At 38.6% G+C, this 21,595-nt stretch overlaps 1 protein-coding gene across 2 annotated transcripts; it reads right to left on the reverse strand.

Annotated features, from left to right (window-relative positions):
• Positions 1 to 1,538: 1,538 nt before the first annotated feature.
• Positions 1,539 to 20,269, reverse strand: robo4 (roundabout, axon guidance receptor, homolog 4 (Drosophila)). Of its 2 annotated transcripts, none has more exons than XM_026263095.1 (19): positions 19,622 to 20,269; positions 15,628 to 15,954; positions 14,348 to 14,505; positions 14,009 to 14,129; positions 13,789 to 13,927; positions 13,482 to 13,609; positions 13,269 to 13,384; positions 12,933 to 13,167; positions 11,007 to 11,128; positions 10,340 to 10,511; positions 10,072 to 10,257; positions 9,887 to 9,929; positions 9,212 to 9,327; positions 8,664 to 8,984; positions 8,485 to 8,586; positions 8,253 to 8,391; positions 4,430 to 4,684; positions 4,029 to 4,345; positions 1,539 to 2,509 (listed from the first exon to the last, which is right to left on the reverse strand). In XM_026263095.1, the coding sequence occupies exons 1-19, from the start codon at positions 19,809 to 19,811 to the stop codon at positions 2,289 to 2,291; spliced, it is 3,408 nt and encodes a 1,135-aa protein (XP_026118880.1). In that variant the 5' UTR covers positions 19,812 to 20,269; the 3' UTR covers positions 1,539 to 2,288. The 2 variants fall into 2 exon arrangements, with proteins under 2 accessions (XP_026118880.1, XP_026118881.1); XM_026263096.1 differs by lacking the exon at positions 19,622 to 20,269 and adding an exon at positions 17,401 to 17,683.
• Between the last annotated feature and the right edge of the window lie 1,326 nt (positions 20,270 to 21,595).

The following is a 21,595-nucleotide window of genomic DNA, read 5'->3' on the forward strand; positions in this document are numbered from 1 at the left end:
TAAATTAGTGTTCATGAGCTTTGTTTACAGCTGTTTCTGGGGAAACCATATGTTTGACGTTCCAAAAGCGCCTCCTACTGGCAGAGAATCAAATTGGATTTTCAAGCCTGTCTGCTGTCTCCCCACATCCACCAATATAACTGTTTTAAATTGATATAATTAATTCTTCTTTCTGTCTCTTTTCTTAAAAAAATGGTTTAAAGGCTGAAATGTTGGGTTTATAATTTTAGATATATTTTTTTGTGAAAACCTGTATCTCAACTAATTAAATCATGTTTTTACAGTAATTTTATAGTTTAATACAGTATGTTACCATAGACATCACCCTATTATGCTCATATGGTATTAATTTTTTATTTTAAAAATTTTTTCAGGTCTTAAAAAGTCCCCCCACAACTCCCAAACCTAACAAATCCCAATTTAACCCCTGGTAATATGTAAGGACATTTCTGTATCTTACAGTTTCTAATTACAGTTCAACTTTTTTCTCACGACTGCAGTTTTTAAATATCAAACAGTTAACAGACTTTGTACAGTATCTCACAATTGAAACACTATTTCTCAGTTGAGTCCAATTTTCTTTTGCATTTGCAAATTTAGATCCTAATACCAACTGTTTCTCAATTGTAACTTTTTATCTCATAATTGTAACTTAATTAAAAAAAATTCGGACTTTCTCATATTTGCAGTTTTATGTCTCGCAGTTGCAGTTTCTCAAGTTTGTTAATATTTCTTATTTGAAAAATGTATAGCCCACAACTGCATCTTTATCTCTCATATTTGCCACTTTACAATCAAACAATTGTGACTTCATTTCCTCTATTTACGGCTTTACATCATAATTTGCAACTATTTCTCACAATTGCAACTTTATGTCTCATAATTTGGACTCTCTCATGTTTGTTACTAGTGATCATATTGGCAACTTTATATAAGAATTGCAACTTTATTTCTCACAATTGTGACTAATTCTTGTTCTTGCAGCATAGCTCACAGCTGTGACTTTGCAAAATAACGCAGACAAATGTGGGGTGCTCTTCTGTAACAAATGAATGAAAGAAACCGAGCAAGAGAGAAGCAAAACTTGGTACCGTTTTAGTGTGCTCTTGCATGGCAAACTGAGTCAAAGGATAACCAATAGGCTATAAAAAGATGCCATTTTGGCCATAGACAAATTCAAGGCTGTAGATTTGAACAGTGTGTTTGTGTGCACACGCATATAAGTGTGTAACGGGGGAGGTGTGTTTTTGTACCAAGCATATGGCCGTAGGGAGAGAGAGAGAAGGGGACAAGCAATAATCCCTCTGCAGTCATGCCATGGTCACTTGTGTTTTCTGTGAGTGTGTGTGTGTGTGTGTGTGTCCAGCGGGTGTCTAGGGTTGTCTGATTTGGTTCTGCTGGCTTGTAGTGAGGATTAGCGCTCTGGACGGCTGTACATGTTCTCTTAACAGACCTCTTGTGCTCCCTTAACTACAAGACAGTTGGACACAAATGCAACAAACACAAACATATGTCATAGTGATCCAAGAGGCAGATACTTGTGATTAAAATGTTCATTTATAATAGTTTTTATTAATTTTAAAAAGACAATTAGTAAAAATAGAAGTAATTGAACTGTGGCTTTTTAGTAGTGCATCAATTCTGAGGAATATCTATAGCGTACGTAAAAAAAAAAATACTGACAGCTAAAACAGTATGTCTACTCAACAAACTACTGTCATACAAAAAAAACAACACCAAAAAAACAATAATCAACAATAAAAATAAAATAAAAAAAGATCTACAATTTTCTAACATTTAGTTCAATTATATTTCAATTCAACTGCAAAATTAACTAATACTTTTCAATGTAAAATAAAAAAAGAATATTAAAAAGAAATGTATAAGAATTATAAAATAATAAAAAAGGTCTTCTAAAATACAAAAAACATCTTGTATAATACTTCCTGTGTATTTTAGATAACTCTGTCATATAAAAGCGTATATGATTTTATAAAATCGTATGTGGAAGATTATTAAATAAAATGGTTTATTTACATTTCTCTGAATGCCAATATGAATGTCCTGTACAATAGTCTTTATTATGGTGTGGTACAACTCAACTGTCCATATGGAAAGTGGCATATAAACTGCACCTACTGTACCTTGCAGCAGTGTGTTCTTCTGTTTAATTGACCCTGTTACTGTACATACCCAAGCTCTTCGAAACTACAAGGAAGGGGGGTTGGCCCTGAGGAACGCAGGGATATGTAGTCCATAAACTACCTCTAGGCATTTTTGCAAATCGATCATCGGTGCGAGGGGGTCTCCAGATGCCCTCTCCAGTGCTCAATGCCTGAGTGTCGGCTAGATGTGGGGGCTCTTCTGGCCTCTCTGGAAGCTTTAAACTGGGCCTCCAACTCCTCCACCCACGCAGTGCTCCAGTCCCACATGGGCAGCGGCTCCACCTCTCCAAAACACTCTCGAGGGGGGAACAGAACACTCAGGGGGGATGCAGGCGGGGAGAAATCTGCAGAAAATGCAGGATCACACACACATCACGAAGGAAATGAAGGGAGATGAATGCATGCGCATGCACATAGGTACAAAATACACACAGAAAAGCAATCTATTAACAAGTATTAAGACGTACAAGTCAGTGTCACCATTATACCACTGAATGATAACGCACAACGGTGCTGGACTCATCAGTTACAGTGTACTAGTCATTTAACCTGATGCATTCACAGAGATTGAAAGATAGACAGGGAGAGAGTGAAAGGGGGAAACAATCAGCAAATGGAGAGAGGAAAGTCCCTGTAGGTTTCTCTTTTGAAAGCCGTGATTGATTTGCTGAAACTTCAGAGAGGATGGTGGGGGAGCCCAGACAATTTGCAGACAGGCCCTCAAATCCCATTATTTCTCATTGTATCAAAGTAGCGCTGCTATTTTTCACTGTCTCATTGGGAAGCATAATGCTGCAGTGCCTCGTGAATCTAATCTGACAATGAAAGTTCTCATCCCAAATACAGTTCTCCCCTCTAGTTATGCAACGATCCCAAAAAGTACTGGAATAATACAGTCTACAATTCAAACAGTCTGAATGTGACTGCATTAGATAGCAAAATATCAAATCAGATAATGCTAGGGCTTTTCTCAGAACTAACCTCATTTCTATGAGCCATTTTGTCTATTATAATGTACTGGTCTCAAGCTGAAGACAGGTGTTGTCTATCAAGCTGACTATGAATATGTTCCATTAAAATTTGACAACCTGAGTGTCCAAAAGCATGGTCTTCATTTTAACTCAATGTCTTTTTTGTGAAACGTTTTGCTTGTGCTGTCTTTCTATATAATACTGTCAGAGCCACTTGCGTTGATGTGTTGTTATTTAATGCAATGACATTAAAACATTTATAAGTGAGACTAAAGTGTCAAAATACTTTGGTTGCACTGTATAGAGTATTTATCTCTTACATAATCATGAATCATTTCAAAAGAACTTAATTGCAGCACATATTTGCATAATGCTTTTTTGTTGACTATGCAAACGATGCAGAATAATTTTACCGCCCTACTGAGCTGAAAAACTAGTGATTGACAATGATGAACTGAGAAAAGCTGGTGTTCAGTAAAGAAAAGTAAAATGTGATCACAGTTTTTGGCAACTCATGTGGCCAGATTTATAAATCACTTACAAGTTTGCAGAAATTTGAAGAACACATTTAAACAAGGTAAATATATCTTAAGATGTACTGTAAGAGTACTACAAACTTAGTCGAATTAGTCAAAATATTTACATGTATTCATTTTTGCAAGGATTTATATTTCATTTAATTTCTGTGGAAATTAGCAGAGCTTTCAGGGGTGGTGAATCTGTGTAGAGCTACTGATAGAACTTTAACTGCGTGAGCAGATTGTTCCACCTTGTGGACATTTCTGGCAACTACATCTGTTCTTGCTGTTAACCATCTTAGAGCTTGAATCATGTGAAGAATATAAATTAAAACAACCTAATTCTACAGAAGCTGGAGAGAGTTGTAACTTGCCTGATAAAGTACCACTCATGGATTCGGCTGTCATAGCCAGGACGCGGGCAAAGTTTGCGTCGTTTATGAACGAGCAGTCAGAAGAGCTGATGACACTGGTTCGAGCGCTTGTCACATTGCTTTCAGACACCGAGCCCCAGCCGTTCCACAACGAACCCTCCCATTCGCTGCAACAAGATGAGGGCGTGCTCCTCAGTGTGGCTCTTCTGAGGTCGACAGCCTGAGACTCCTGCTCGTCATCCATCTCTCGGTCGGCAGGCCCACAGATGTACCCAAACGTGGGTGTGGGTGAGAACGGACGTGGCATTGAAGGGGAACTGTTGGGAGACATCACAATTAGCCCTTGTCTTGATACTCCCCTGACGTATATGTTCTCTCAGGACTCTCGGGTGTTCTTTTACCTTTGCCCCTGTGGCTTGGGGCTGATCTCCATGTATTGAGTGTGGCCCTGAGTACTGAGCGTGGTGTCCTGGTAGTCATCAGTGGAGAGACAGAAGGAGGCCGTGGACAGGTGGCTGTAGGTCGGGCTTGGCTGGTCTGGGCTGTGGTGGGTTGGACAGCCTGTAGTAACCATAGAGGGACCCTGGAGCCCAGAGGCAGCACAAACAGACTGCTGAGATCCGATGTCAACTGTCAACTTAGTGGATCTGGTAGACCTGAGGGATCAGATGTATATAAATATGAGCATATTAATAATTATTCACTTCATCAGTTAATAAATTCATACTAGCTAGCACACTACACCTAATATTTCTATAATCTAAGGTGTTTGTATCCATTCCAGCAATCCAGTTTTTCTTTCTCTTGTACCATAATGCATCCAACCTCAGTCTGCACTGCTGGAAGAAGCTTCCTGTTTGTTTCCTACAGCATTTGAAATGCTTCCTCCCACTTACAGACCTTCTAATATATAGTGTGGGCCATTTCCCATAAATGGGAGCCTAAATCTTCAAAGCATTCTGCTGAATACTGTTGCCCACAGGAAAGAAAAATCACATATGAGATCATGTTCATATCTTTAATTGTTTCTCATAGATAGCTATGAGATAAAATGGATAGAAAGTAGATGCATTTATAGCTTCTCAGAAGTTTCTGCTGAGAGAATGACCTCAGTGATCTCATATTTCGTTTTTAGATTCAGATGTCAAATACTGTGCTCTGATTTCCCTAGATACCTGCAAAACAAATTGTTTCCAGAGTAGACCAAATTATTTTGTTTCCTACACTCGTTTTATTGCTCAAACTCTTTAAGCATGTCATTGATTGTCTCATTGTTGCTTCTTTTATTACTCCTGTTTTAGGGGAAACATGGCACAAAGTTGATATTTTTAAGCCACATAACAGCACCACTTTACAGTACAGTTCAATTAATTTACCTGAACTGAACAGTGATTTTAAACAATTTGAAATGTTAAAATGTATTTAGAAAGTAACATTTAAATGGTAGTTCACCCAAAAAACGATGTCATCATTTACTCATTTTCATGTCATTCCAAATCTGTATGACTTCTTCAAAATAGCTTTTTTTGTGGACTGTAAAAGAAAGAATGTTGGAAAACTGGAGCCCATTGACCTTCATAGGCCTAAAACAAAGCAAAAACCAGAGGCCTTTCCATAAATATCTACCGCTGTGTCCCACAGAAGAAAGCAAGTCATTGAGGTTTGGACGACATGGGTAGGTAAAACCAGATTTTAATTTTGGGTAAACTATTCCTTTAACTCAGATTAATAAATGCTGAAAAAATATTGTTCTTTGTTACTTCACGATATCTAATGCCTTACCTAAAGTTAACCAATTGAACCTTAATATAATTAATATATAATAGTTTTACCGACATGTTGTACTCAGTGGCATAACGCACATCTTAAAGGCAAAGAACGAGATGGGGCCCCTCCCACCAGCAGTGATGTCATGTACAAAAAGTTATTGTGCACCTGCTTTAGGTATAATACTCCGTCTCTTCCATTTACATAGCTAACTGATTTATCAGTCATGAATCTGGTGAATTATTGCATTGATGCATTTCATGTAGGCTAATGGCCAACACGTTTCAGTTCAGGCCATCCTTAAAAAACTGGTTTGCAGTAACAGTAAAAACTTTTAAAAAAGGGTCGGTAGGTAGGTAGTCTATATATTTTTTTTCAAGTTTCAATGTAAAAAAAAAAGTACAACTTTGGTGATGGTGATGGTGAACCTCATTTTGATGCAGGCTATATAGACCAAAAACAAATTGAAATCTTTGTCAAAAATATGTTTATTGCATGAATTTCAGGTGAGAAGAAAAAAAATTACGTACTGTTATAATGTTTTACTTGCATCCACCGCTAGGTGTCAGTGCAACCTACAAATGAGAGACCGTTTACTTTGCTTTCTTGGGTTGTCACTTTGAAAAAATCCTGTTTGATTTGAGTGACAAGTGGTCATTGAATCGATTGTAAAATCGATTTTGCATTTCTAGAGGCATTTTATACAAAAAAATTACGCCAAATATAGGTAAATCCACGGACAACAGGCAGGACGAATGTAAAGATTCAATATATGGGTAAAGACCAATATTTCTGATGATTTATTGGCGTGAAGTTATGTGCACAATGACAAACAGGAGTGCAACATTCTCAAAAAACAATAAGCAGAGTGGACTACCATAATGCAAAACATTTACTGCAGGCTTAAACATGGCTGTGTTTACGATTAGAAATGTCAACAACGCACTCCGAGAAAAGGCTGTGAAATTTCCTATTTTCGTTTTCGAAACTTGTGTTGGTTGGTCCAATTGATTCGTGCAATAGATTTTCGAAGTTTTAGACTAGACGGGAGAAGGGATGGGAAAAGATCTGGGCAAAGTTTTTCCAGAACTTCGTGCTGAGTTAAAGCGTTGTCGAGCTGTTTTAATAAATTTTTTAGATGTATTATGGTGTCCGAACCCGTATGACTTTGAACAGTGACCTCGAACATTTTGTTTACTGCAAATTGAGTCGGTCCTAAATTGACAGGGTCAGTCGAGTTACGGCAAACAAGAATATTTTTAAGGGGTTAGCTCAAACACTGTCCTAGACTCGCTAACTGTTTTTTTGTGTCCAACACGTTTCAGTTCAAACACTGTCCCAAGACTGGCTTTTTTTTTTTTTTATCTGGCCAAAATCTAGAAAAGATGATGCTGGCTATTACTAAGTGCAATTTTAGCTAAGACTCTCTTTTGTAATTTTTGACGCATATGGACAAAATTACGCTAACCATCTTTTCTACTCAAACCGGTTTCAGAACAGTAATAATACAGAGAAACGCATGAACAGAAACCGGTAAAAATACAGATTCTGCTCGGAGTGACCGATATATTTTTCTCCTCTCTCCGTTTTTATCTTAGCATCGGGCCCGCAAATCAGGAAAGAAATACAATAATAATGTGACACGTAAATGTTTTCTCGTTTACTGGCAGAAAGCTATACTATCTTGGCCAGAATTTGTTATCAATAAAAAAAATATTGTATCCTGCCACAAACTAAAAATGGAACAATAGCCAAGTTGTGTCTGATTAGTAAACAGGAACTCAACCTAAAGGATTATTAGTATGAACTCACCATTATCGAAACTGCCCTCATTGGAGACGCGCTCAATCCAAACTGAATGGCTTCAATAGACGTGCAAGTAAAATAATTTTTGTGATGATGCAACAATGACCTGATTAGGCGATTGACAATTCTAACAACTGTCCCAAAAACACGAGTGAATGTCTTGCATCGCTGCGTGCAGCAGCTCTTTAGTCAAGTAATACAATTTGTAAGAGCTTATGGAAGTGAATCTTCTGAGGCAATAGAAAAGAAAGCATGTTCCTAGGAGATGTTGATATTCTTAAACACAGCTGTACTAATAAATATAGGAATATTATAACAGGTGATTGAGGTCAAAAGCTTATTGTGGACCAATGTATTTAGAATTGGAATAATTAGATTAAGGTGCGGTTTTTTTAGAAGTTTATGACAAGTGAAATGTGAGAAAAAAATGTGATTTTCCCCATTCATTATAAAACATTAAGCCCTATCCACTGCACTACCTTTGCGCTCACGTTTTGCATCTTTTGCAGTGTCTCGAAGCACTGCCTTTTAGAATGTCCTGCAACAGGGCCGCAGGGGTGTCCCGTACGCCACTGGTTCAACTGAGCTATATATGAGCAATAAAATCTCTGCAAATTAACATTTTGCTTTGTGTGTAGGTGTGATTCTCACTCGTCCTCTGAGCTGAGGCTGTGGTTGTCCTCCATAGGAAGAGGCGGAGGGCTGGGTAACATGTCCACCAGCTGCAGAGAGGCAGAGTAGTGGAGGATACGCGGAGAACTCAGTGGCTTCACAGGCTTTGATGCACCACCTGAGGGAATGTAGACCAGCTTAGAAGAGCTCTAATAAATAGACTGCGTAATGAGAATAGCATTTTAAACACGAGACACACTGGTGTTCAAACCTGCAGGGTGCTGACTGAATCTTTGCTGATGGTTACTCGGTGCACTGCACACTGCCAGGGCATTAACGGGTATTAACGGGGCACTTTTTACCGCATGCAGCTCTGGAAGTAGATTACAACACGTGTTACTGCTGGATGAAATCAATGTAAATGACTCGCTGAATGAATGAATGTCTCACCACGCTTGTAATTTTTCTCCCATGATTCCTTCAGAACTCCCATGTTGGGCTGGGCAGGGAGGGCACGTTTCCATGGCAACGCCTGCACTTCCCTCACGACGGCAGTTTTGACGATGGGTTCGGTGATCCGAACGGTCTCGGAGCTGTGCAGCTGAGATTTGCCGTGAGGCATTCTGGGACAGCGACCTGGACTATTAAATGTCTTCAGTCCATTGCCGGTTATATCCACATAAAAGGTGCCATAGACACCGCAATTGTCTGGTACAATCGGGACGGCTGATCGCAGGGGGTTGGGGTCCTTTTTAGCCGTAATGGGCAGAGCTGTCAGTAAGGAGGTAAAAAAACAGACTGATTTACATAATGTGCCAAGATGTCAATGGTAATTAGAGCTGATGAGGACTCTGCAGAGTCATGACTTCAGGGGTGACAGGCATTTTTTGAAGGTTTTTATAAGGATGTATCTGTCATCCACAGAGATGACGAGAGGAAAAAAAGAAGTAGATGAGGGCTGGTTATTACTATGTATTTTAACTAAAATTGTGACTGACTTGTCCTCCGGAAGCCAGAGTTCTCTTGACTCGGGGTCCAAAGGCCCGGCTTGGGCTCACTGCTGGAATCTGGCCTCCAGCCTCCAGAGATCCACGGAGAGTCTGGTGCCGCCATTCTAGAAGAGAATTATACAGAGGTGACTCAGTCACTCGTGGAAGCCTATTTCATAAGTATAGTGTTACGGTTACATAAGAAAAAATCATGCTTTGGTAAATTAGTATCATGAGATAAACAGTTAAAATTCTGAGATAAATGAAGCAATAAGGTATATTGACAAATTGGATATTAAGCCGTAATTATGAAATTCAAATAAAAGGTAGCCCTTTATTTTACAGTCCTGTTCCTCATGTACATACTATGTACTTATTATAGTAATTACAATAACTAGGTACTAACCCTGAACCTACCCCTAAACCTAACCTTACCCCATGTAGTTACCTTGTGTTACCAGAACTTTCTTAGATAAATACACTGTAAGTACACTATAAGTACATGTTGGTACACGTACGTGCCACCAAATAAAATATAAGAAGACTTTATCTCTTAATTGCAATGTAGTATGTCATAATTTTAATCTCATAATTTAGATTTATCAAAACATGTCTTTTTTCTCACGTGGAGTACAGAAATGAGTTTCTATAGAAATCATCACTTCCTTTCTTATTTTTTTTTACCTGTGTTTGATGATGAGATCTTCACTGTCCAGTCTATATAAGCCTACAAACGAAAGAGACAATTATAATTGTATGACTTTTTGTGTATGTATATATATATATATATATATATATATATATATATATATATATATATATATATATATATATTAAAAAAAGTAAATCGATACTTTATTGTAGCTTACCTGAATGTTTGCCTCCCAGGTTGGTGGTTCTGGCATGTCTCCTGTACAAAAACACGGCGGTTATCATCAGAACACACCACAGGAGGGTGCCAACGCTGCCAATGAACACCGGCTCTTTAATCACAGCAAGGAAATGAGACATACTGAGTATGCCTGTCTGATACGGTGCCGCCTCCTGCCTCAACTCTGGGAAAAAGAGAGCAACAGGTAACATATTGAGTAGATTACGCTTTACAATTATTATTTTATACCTGTTTTGTTAGCTTACCTATGAGCAGTTTGTATGGGTCGCTTTGGACCCCCACTCCTGCCCCATTAACGGCAGCAACCGTGACCCAGAACAGTTTTCCAGGCTGCAGTGTGCTGATCTCAATACTGTGTGTCCCACTGTCCACCGTCCAGTTAAAAGAATTCTGTTCCTCTGACTCCACACACCACACCTGTCAGAAACAACAGCATTGTTAAATCAACCAGGCTGCTACATATACTAAAAATATATGTATTTATTTTTTAATGTGATTTTAGGTCAACATGATATTGATAATTTCACAATGATACCCTGTAATGGTGCAGTAGTCTCCGCTAATGCAAAGAATAAACCTATGCATCAGTTTTGTGGTCAGAAACTGAATTTTGGACTAATAAAACCATAGTGACTCTAATTGCTCTCTGAAGTGTTGTAGCAAACAGTCTGTCTGAAACGGTTGATTTTGGCAGGGTCATGTCATTTTTATGTGATCAGAGCGTCTGAGGGTGAAAATATGAATTATTTAACTGCTTCCAGGCTTCCTTTGATTAAACATGAATTTTAATTGAATTAAATTTTTGGAACTAGAAAAAAATCTCTTAAGAGTTTCTCCATATCTACTGGAGAGAAAGCCTCTCAGGGTATTATTAGCATTGTTTCACAATGATTGTCTTTACTCTAGTTCTACCTGATATCCCTGGATGATTCCATTGTGAGCATCGTGAGGTGGAGGCTCCCAGCTGAGGTGCACCGTGTCGTTACGGTCAGTGGGCATTGTTAGGGACACATCCTGAGGTGGCGCGCTGGGGACTGAGGACAAGGCACATGGTTATAGTTAGCAGCTTGGTTTTAATAGTCAAATAATAATGGTTTAGGGTTAGTAAATTTTCAGATGTTTCCGTATGAAGTCTCTTATGCTCACCAGGGCTGCATTTATTTGATAAAAAATACAATAAAGATTAATATTGAGAAATATTTTTACAAGTTATTTCTGTGATGGCAAAGCTGAGTTTTCAGCATTAATACTTCAGTCTTCAGTTTCACATGAACTTACTGATCTTTTGAATGTACAAAAGAGTATAACTATTAGAAATAACATACGAGGTAACTACAATAATATCAACACCAACCCCCCCCAATTTTTTATTTTATTTTATTTTTTGTATGATTACTATACTTCTGTTATTATTTTATTTTTATATTTTCTGTTTGATTTATTTTATAGTTATAGTAATAGTTTTGGTAATTTAGTACATGTGTTTATTTTTTGTAATTTCTTTTTCATTATTATTATTTTTTTAAATATGCCTATATGGTTTTTGTTCATTTGTATTTATTAGTTTGAGTTGATTTAGTTTTAGTTATTTTAGCACTTCATATTAAACGAAAGGTTGTTAGTTTAAATTTATTTTATTTAAGGTTTTGTTTAAAAAAGTTAACAAATGTTCTTTATGTTTTAGTTAATAATAATAAACCTTGACTAAAGTATTTTGGAGTACCATGCGAATACCCTGGTATATGGTAATCATTAATAAAGCAGCATGTTATTACCATATTTGAACATGATACCACTAGGTGATGCAACTGACGATTAATTGATAATTGATTAGTTGGCCGATTTATTTATTTATTGATAAACTGATTCATTTTTTTTTTTTTTTTACATTTCTTGATTTTAATGTTATTGCCAAAAATGTGTTATTTCACATTCTGTCCAATGTCCTTCAAACTAATTTGCCAACTTAATGCTATCAAAACATACAGTGCTTAAAAATTTATTAGACAGCCTGTCATAATATTTTAGGAATCTGTCCAAAAAAAAAAAACGAAATCTGAAAAGGTTATTGTCATTTATTGGGCAAATAACAAACCGAAACAACTAAGTAGTATTTATTCACATAATGACGAAATGGCCTCCTTTGCCTTTGATGACACCTTGCATTCTTATTGGCGTTGTTTATGTACAGTACTTTTTAACTAATTGGCAATCTGAATAAAAAAAGCACTATAAAGCACTTGGACTATTTTTTTCTGCTTTTCTTGCATAGATAATATCAATAATTATATTATAGCACTAGAAATAGCCCACTACTGTTACTAAAGAGCCTACGCATATTCCATCAGCGTGCCTTTCAGTAAAGATTTCTGAAACTTAACGCAGACTGTTATGCAAAAACAAAAAGGCTCGCGTGAATTTGTGACATTTACAGATAAGGATATGACTGTTACCTGAAAGATTTTTGCACTTTGGACACGCACACGTACCTGTCAAAGCACCTGATAGACAAGCTATTTGGCTGATGCATCAGCTTGAAGCTTAAAATATAGATTTATCATGTTTTGGGCAGCTTGGATCACATACTTTTCCTGCAGGAGCTCATTGTGTTTCCTCCACCGTTTTTAAATGCATTTTGTCCATAGAAATGTGTTATTCAGGGCTGTTTGATGCGACCGGCTGCAGTTGGACGTGCACAGTGGGCAGACCCAACTAAACGATAATGAGAATCGCTGTCGATGATTTCAATTATCAATAATAATCGATTTTATCTATTAGTTGTTGCAGCCCTAGATACCACCACAGTCCTTTTTTGTAAAGAATGTTCTAGTTTCTCACCTATCTCTGGCACTCGTAAGTGTCTGGTGTTGCTTTCCCTGCCATAAAGGCTGCCGCCGTAGGGTCGGACTTTGAACTCATACTTGTAGCCTCTCTTCAGAGGTCCCACATGTGTGTGAAGGCCAGGCTGAGGAACCCTTTGAGCTGTCCAGTCTGAGCTGGCCGGCAGAAGAGAGCGATACAGCACCTCAAATCCTTCAAGATAATGAAGCTGTGACACAGCAGACGACTGCAACTAAAAAACAGAAAGACAACAGAAGAGAAAACACTAATGACATGATCCTGCCTTGAAATGAAAATACGATTATTTAAAGTGCGGTGCATGAACTGCATTACCGTCCACATGACGTGAGACATGTTGGAGGCGCTACTCATAACGGTGACGTTCTCCAGGCTCACGCGTAAGGCAGACAGCTCCTTGTGTAGGTCTCTCAGTCTGGTGCTTCCTACGTCTGGAACATATATTAGCCAGACATCACTTATCGCAACAAATGGCATGCTGGGAAGAGGTTTAAGTGCTGCTACTTGACTGATTGCATGCATTCTTACCCTCTACAAGAAGCTGTGCGCTGGCCACAGACGCCCCAAGCTTATTTTCCGCAGTGCAGGTGTACCTGCCCATGTCCTGAGCCGTCACATAGTGGATTTGCAGACTGTGGTCGGGGTTGATTAAATATCTGGCAAATGCGTTTGTAGTATAAGAATAGGAATGGGAATTGTAAGGAATTTCACACTCATTATGCATCTGGTGTTTTTAACTGGTGGTCTGCGGACCCCTGAAGGTTCTTTCATGTACTGCAGGGGGACTAGATTACTATATAGTGAATGGTTATATATTATTAAAACATGATCTGACCTGCCATTGGGTAGAGGTCCTTTTTCTCGGCTCCACTCTACAGAAGGCATGGGGTCTCCATCGGCCTCGCAGAAAAACTGTGCAGATGCTCCAAGCTGCACTGAAACATCCTCTGGTTTACGCAGTAACACCGGCTTAGCTGTGGAAGAAAGACAGATGTATGAGTCTCCATGGTTTCATAAGTTATTCATACTCTTTTAGAGCAACGATAGAGTCTCACCTAATACGGACAGCCGAGCCGCTCTGCTCTCTCTCACTCCGACTATGTTTGAGGCTATACAGCTGTAAACTCCAGAGTCATTCTTCTGGGCCGGAGCAATGATCAGTTTACCATTCAGTTCCTATACATGCAAACACGCAGAAATATAGTGTCATCCAGGCACACAAAACACTGTTAAAAGTCCTAAGGCACAGGTCTAGCTGTGTGATACACTTTGTGTGTCACGCTGCCCTCTACAGACACACACAGGGAAGAGTTCTCAAGAAAAAAACCTTAGCTAACAAACTAAACCCACTAAATAGGAAAATAATGTCAGATTAGAGTATGTTTTGCACTCACAGTGTAATGTTCATTACTGCTGTTGATTAGGATTCCATCTTTCCTCCAGGTCACGTTGGGCTCAGGATGTCCTACAGGTGGACTGCAGTTCATCACAGCCACCTCGCCAACCGCCACCTCCACGTCACTGGGCTGCACACGGAACTCTTCTCGCAGAGCTGACAATCACACATGTGGCCAGAATAAGTGTATATATAATATAGTTACTACTGTTCAAAGGTTTGTGGTCAGTAAGGGCTTTTTTAAAGAACTTAACTTCAGCAAGGGTGCAGTAAATAGATCAAAAGTGATGGTAAAGATATTTATATACAGAAAATTAAGCAGCACAACTGTGTTCAACATCAGTGATAATAAGAAACATTCTTGATAACCAAATCAGCATATTAGAATGATCTGACAATGAAGACTGCAGTAATAACTGCTGAAAATTCAGCTTTGCCATCACAGGAATAAAAAAGAAAACAGTTATTTTGAATGGTATTACTATTTCACAGTTGTACTGTTTGTACTGTATTTTTATCAAATAAATGCTGCCTTCATGAGCTTAAGTCTTCAAAGCCACTGAATAAAACCATACCAACCCCTATTGTAAAGGGGTCGCTGATCAAAAATTGAATATAAATGCTAACAATCTGTTGCTACATTTCAGAGAACAAATGTCAATTGTTTTTCTCATTAACCCCCTTTTGCTTTAGTTATCAAGGCTTATAGTCAATTGTCTTGACATAGCTTGTTTGTGTCTAAAATTATCTAGCAGTGAACAGATGTAAACAAAAAGCAAATTCATTGTGTGCAACAATTGATTTAATGTCTCAATCTGGTCCTTTTCCAATCCAGTGGAATGCAGAGTAAACGCGCCAGCTGAGGAATCTGTTTGGGCTACAAACACAGCATGCTGGCAGTGCTCAATTAGTGCTCTGTTTGTTTCGGGCTGGAAGGCAAACTTTGACATCTGATCTCTAGTAATCTCATGAACCATCTTAATAAGCTTCCTCTCGCCCTCTTGTTCCTTCAGTGGGTCTTGATGGGTCACTCATTGTTATTGAGGTCTGTCAGCCTCAAACAGGTGAGTTCACGTGGGAACTGACCTTTAAGATTGTTTTGGACCCTATTGACTTTCATTGTATGGACAATGTTGTTCAAAATATGTTCTTTTATGATCCATAGAAGAAAGGTTGGGTCTGAACAACATTAGGATAAATATTGATAGAAAGGCCACTTTTTCTGGTGAGCTATCCCTTTCAATATTAAAAAGCATCACACTTTGTCATGATTCAAACCTGCTATATGAAGGGAGGCATTCCTGCTCGTCGCGACCCCAGCGCTGTTGCGAGCCACACAGGCATACACCGCTTCATGGGACTGACTCTTTCGACCAGGGACGACACTGAAGAAGAACAAACTTCCTTCTGGCAAAACGATAGGCTGTGACTGCGCATCCATCTTGTCTGTGTCAAGAGGTTGGCCATTTCTGAGCCACTGGATAATGGGCTCAGGGTTGCCCTCTGCCCTGCAGGACAGTGTGGCCGGACTGCCCACCCGGACCACCACATCAGAGGGATGGTGGACGATACGTGGGAGGCCGCTATCTGAAACAGGCCTGGAACCTGAAGAGACAAAAAAGGAAGAATCAAGCAACAGTGACTTCCACTAAACAAATAAATTTTCAAATTCCAACCCGGAGAGGTCATTGAATTCTTTTGTTTAGGATGGCTAGATGACCCCGCGATGAGTAAGGGAAACACATTTCCTGTACGGCAAGGAAACAGAGTCAGAGCAGGAGGCTGTTTTTCCCACTATGAGAGGAACAAAGGCCCAGCACTCACAAAGTCATAGACCAACAGGACATCCGTCACCTGTGCACAAAGTGCAGGAATGGCCCTCTGCTATTATTGGCCCACTTACAATGTCCTACAATGTCTCTTTGTACTCTCACGCCAAAACATGCCAATCACATGAGCACGAGAGGGTGTCCTTGAAACAAAAAAAGCATTTGGGTTGGTCTTACAACAACTCCTTGTTGTCTGTCGGATTTGGGGGCCCTTTAATTAATAATAAACATAATGTTAAAAAACTGAAATAAACTACGTCTTTAGAGGAGGCAATTCAGGGTGAAAGTGCACAATAGAGAATCTGAGCGCTACATTCTTGGCAAAAATGTGTTCTACTATTAAAAGTTTCTATTGTCTCTGATGGGGCAGCTTCCTGAAAGAGAGGAAATCAAGAGTCTCACAGTCCTGCTATGTCATTTTCACTGTAGAGGAATTTGGGGGAAATGCTGGAAGTTTGCAAAAAACAGTGCTACACTTCCCACAGTATATTGTGACATTCTACATGGGGTTTTGAAAGGCTTGTTGTTTTAACGAAAATAATAATAATAATAAATGTTGTGTAATTTTCTTAATTAGATTATAAACAGGTCTATGTCCGTCTGAGAGAGCTTCTGGGAACAGCCGAAAATCGAGCATGTAGCCTAAATAAAACTTTAAGATTTGACGTTTACATGTATCGTATACTTTTAACATATGTAACGAAATTAGTAATTATAGACGGAAATGTCACCTTTCTTATAAAAAGACGGGGATTAAAGGTAGAGTAACATTTCACGTACTGTTTGCGTAATTAACATTATACATCCATTTATATTTAAGGGAGCATTATACAGTTTATCGTCATTTAAATAAATCCATGATCATTTAGACCTCAAAAATTAAATATCCACTTTGGTTATTATCTTTATAATCTCAATAATATAGAAATAATTGAATCAAATTTCTCAGTTATGGTTTCAAAACCAGTAGCCTAAATAAAACTTAACGGTTCTAGATATTAATAGTGTAGGATACAATTTATAACAAAAATACATGTATCCGTATCTGTCTAGAAATAACCTTTAGAAAAAAAAAAGTATTTTATGGATTGAAATAACTTTTTTGTTAATTAAAAATAAATAAATAAATTGTCTTTCTGAGTTACAGGATTTCTTCACCTCTTACTTGGCGACAGTTCCATACTGGAACAAAACAGTTAATTAGGCTTTACTTTGTACTTACCTTCAATATTATAAATAATCCCCAAAACCCAAAAGAGCTTGACAAAGTATCTCGTCATTTTACGTGTCACGTCGAACTCAATCTACGGAGATAAACAACCGCATCGCTGTTCTGTCAGATTATCTGCGTTACAAATCCGCATCGAAAATGAATATTTGTAAAGGTTATATAACGGAATGGCATTTCAGTTGAGCTCTACAGGTATCACGGTCACGTCTCTGTCGTTTCAGTCAGTACGAGTGTTGAACAGAGCGCCATCCGGATCGAGACCCGCCCCGGTGACTGACTGACTGACCGGAGCAGCAGGAGCTGATGACTGATGGCATGAAGACTGGAGTGGAGTTACACCTCCGATGATTGACGAGCCAGCGCTAACTAATTACTCCAACAAGTGCTGAGGTAAACTACACATGTGTGACTTAAAGTTTCCTGAAGTCGTGCTTTTGCCCTCTGTTTATGTTTTGGTTTGAATTCAAGACGACATAGTTTAAACAATGGGACATACTTTGGGCCAGATTGTGTTTGTTACACTTATACATAGGCTACTGTAGGGAGGAGAAAGGAGTGTTTTTCCCTCTTCTATGGCCTACTATATCCACCCTTTTTTTAACAACTTGTATTATCACATAATTTCACCTTTAGTTGAGTTAGTAATTTAATGTGTGATCTGAAGACCTCTATCTAATGTTTGTGATGACAACATACAGGAACAGGAAAGCATTAGACCTCACAGTCAAGAAAAATTCCTTTCTAAGCTGCACAAATTGCTTAATATGTGAATACAAACTGATGTGAACCATATGAGTCATTAAAAAATCTGAATGAACCAGAACTTTAAATAAGTGAATATTGACATGAACCAGATCTCTTCAACTGATTGACTTTTTTCATTAAATCACAAAATTGTGCTGTATATTGAGTCATATGTTTCTTAAATAATACAACCAAAGGATCAGAAAAGAAGAGCAAACAAATGGTGAAAGTTAAGCACAGCTGCTAATGCAGAGTTGAAACAACACTGAGGAGCAACACTTGCTAATTCCAGTTACTATTAAGTCTGCGTATACGGTCGCTGAGGGGCCGAGATGGAGAGAGGAGAAAACAGAAAGCGAAAAGAAAAGTCTAGGAGAGAAAAGCAGAGGCGGCGGCAGTTCATTTTCTCGAAAGGCACATATAAATAAAGTGCTGTTTAGAGAACTGTCCATTGTGTGGCCTAAAAGAGCAGGCCACACTGATGGACACGTATATTGATCCAGAGAGCAGTGCCTTGATGGCCTGTGGATCACCAGCTTTCAACGACTAACAAAAGATGTTGAGGGACTATGGGTCTGCATACCACAACACACAATTAAAGTAGCACCGCAAAAGAACTCCAGGCTTCTCAGCACGTTTTACCCATAAATAAGTCTCTTTGACTTCCTTAATGTCTGAGATTGAATGTAACATTAATATTAATTTTTTTTTATTTTGACCAAACCTGACTTAATAAGGAATAAAGCATGTTTTTAGTAAGTAACAAGTGGTCAAGAATTTTATGTTGGAAATAAAACTTCATAGTACCCTGCTGAAACACAAAATGAAATATGTATTTATATATCATGTTATAAAAATATAATTGAATCCAGTTGGGTGGATTTTTTTTTTTATTACAAATAAATAAAACATAGGAATAAATAAATAAAAACTGTACTAAGAATATCAAAGGAATGGGAAATAAGTTTAACAGCAACTTTTTCCCTTTTAATCATCTCCCTAGTTTCCAAAAGCCAGTTACTAAAAGGTCAAATATATCATAAAATACACCAACAAAAGTTTTTTAAACAATAAACCTTCAAATAGTCATGCAAACGGAATGGTACTGTCACACTTAATTAATAAATTCTTCACATGTAAATTAAATCAAGAGTGTCCACAAGTGAAAATCACGAAGTGAAAAACACTTTATCAAGTTATCACTGTCTTTCTGATTTCATGCTTTGGACCCCATGCTGATACGCCTGAAATCAGCTGCTGAAGCCATTAGGTTAATAAAAATAATAATAAAATCACCATTCGGTCCTGGATAAAAATGACAAAATATAATAATAATTCTGTCCAGGTTTATAGATCATTTTTTTCAGTGCTTATTCTTCATCAAAAAGTGAACTAATAGGTAAATGTAATTTATATTATTCATTTTCTTAACAGTGCTATATTCCCCCCAAAAATCAATTAGTTTTACCTTTCCTGCGATGGGCCCTGTCCCTGTGTGTCGCCCGCTGGTGCGCCAGGTGGTGACGAAGGTGCCCTCTCTCTGATCTCTGTTCCACCTGCTCCTCAGGTGGGCATGCGCACTGGCATTGGCACTGGCGTGCCGCCTCGGTCCAGGTATACAGCCATGCCACCCACAGCAGCCATGCTGACAGCTGCATCTTCAACTTAAAGCTCCTCTCCTCTGGCTCTGCACCTTCCACTTCACCATCCAAAATGCGGTTCAGACTGATCCACCCTTCTCCCCACAGTCCTTGTGGTGCTAAATTATCAGGAGATTGTTATAAAGAATGTTTTTTTCTTTATATTCCACAAATGCTTTGTATTTACTTTCCCTCCCTCTTTTATTTAGCGCTCCCTCCGCTCTCTCCCTCCTCTTTCTCGCCTCGCTTTTCTCTTTTGGGAAAGAAGTTGGCGGAAACAATGATTGAAAAACAAGTTTCAGGCCCCATGCTGGGAGCACGGGAGAGGAGGAGAGGGACGGGGACTGTCTCCTCCAACAACATCTGTGTCATTCGTTCTGCACGTCCCAAAGACGGAAAACAAGGCCCGGGAGCGAACGGGGAGGGGACGGAAGGGGATCTCCCATACCGAAAGGGATCAGTTCCATTAATCAAGTGTCTGCTAGTCGACTGATCAAATCCTTCAGAATGACAAAATCTCTCGCTCCTTAAAACATCAAACGGCTAAAAACGCATTGCCTGACTGCTATTGGGCCATACCACAAAAGAAGAAGTAGACACCCTTCATTTCTGCATCAAGCTACTCTCTCAAAAGCATGAGAGAGGGAGTGTTTTCAAACAAAACTGACCCTCTCCAAGGGCTTTGGCTGCTTGTTGGCCATGAAAGGGACGGCTTTTGTCTGGGGGGGGGTGGATTCGCACTTTCTCAACACAATTTCTATTTTATGCAGAGAGGAGAGGTGAGCGGACCGAATCACTTACGCAACTGGAACGCTCTCATTTGTCGAAGTGAAGACGTTTCGCTCGAAGTGGCGATCATTTCGATTTTCACACTTAAACATTTCAATTATCAGACAACAGAAACCTAGTTGAATTTGATTACTGAGCAGCAAAGAGGACGAGGAAAGACACGGGCCTTTTCTCTTCCTTTCTTCTTTTTTGGTTCACGTACGTTCACAGATTTTTCACCGCTCAAGGAGCAAATAGCAAAAAGGGAGAAATTTGTACCTTTCTGCGTGCACAGTATGTGTCCCACTCATCACAGAGGTTGAATCAAATGGGACAGAGAAAGCAATTTGTCTCATGCAGTCTGGTCTTGTGTTCCACTCACAAGTCCTGCTGCTTCAGCACAGAAGAAACATGCTGAGTTAACAGACCTGACCTGATCGGGCTTTAATTCTACCAAACTCCTAATTCATTTAAGACTGTAAGCCACAGGCAGAGATGTGGGCGATAGAAGTATTACCTCTAATGTACAGTAGTATTGTTTTAACACAAATACCAGGGTTGAAACCGTTTCTGTAAATGATGTATCTCAAAAATGATTCAGATGACTCATGCTCTCTATTTAAGATATTCTGAAGATGTACGGTAGGTTTGTGGAAAAGAATTTTGACTCATAAACTTCCTCCCAGCAAGCTGTTAACTGGTGCAACCAAATCATTGCATCAGTTTAATTTGTGAATGAATCCTTCTGAACCAGTTTTGTGAATCGGGTCAATTCAATTCAAGTTTTCAAGTCAAGATTATTTGTATAGCACTTTTTACGATACAAATCATTGCAAAGCAACTTTACAGAAAATTAAGTTTCTACAATATTTAGTAGTAGCTTAAAGGTCAGTCAACTCATTTTAAATATCTGCTTCAAAAGAATGATTAATTCACCAATTGGACATCACTACCAATCTCATGAATGTGTTAGGGAGTTATTAGTGAATAATGAATTTTAGTTTTAATCTTTTCATCTGACAAAGCTATCACAT

The sequence above is a fragment of the Carassius auratus genome, unplaced genomic scaffold (genome assembly GCF_003368295.1).
Source record: "Carassius auratus strain Wakin unplaced genomic scaffold, ASM336829v1 scaf_tig00216425, whole genome shotgun sequence".
In the NCBI taxonomy this organism is placed as follows: domain Eukaryota; kingdom Metazoa; phylum Chordata; class Actinopteri; order Cypriniformes; family Cyprinidae; genus Carassius; species Carassius auratus.

Bases quoted from the DNA above. Each gene is read 5' to 3' on its own strand.
- robo4 (XM_026263095.1), bottom strand. From the start codon at position 19,811: ATGCAGCTGTCAGCATGGCTGCTGTGGGTGGCATGGCTGTATACCTGG. The intron at 13,168-13,268 runs GTAATGCAGTTC...TCTGTTTTTTAG, and splicing joins TGTCTCACGTCATGTGGACG to TTGCAGTCGTCTGCTGTGTC. The intron at 10,258-10,339 runs GTAAGCTAACAA...TCTTTTTCCCAG, and splicing joins CCCATACAAACTGCTCATAG to AGTTGAGGCAGGAGGCGGCA.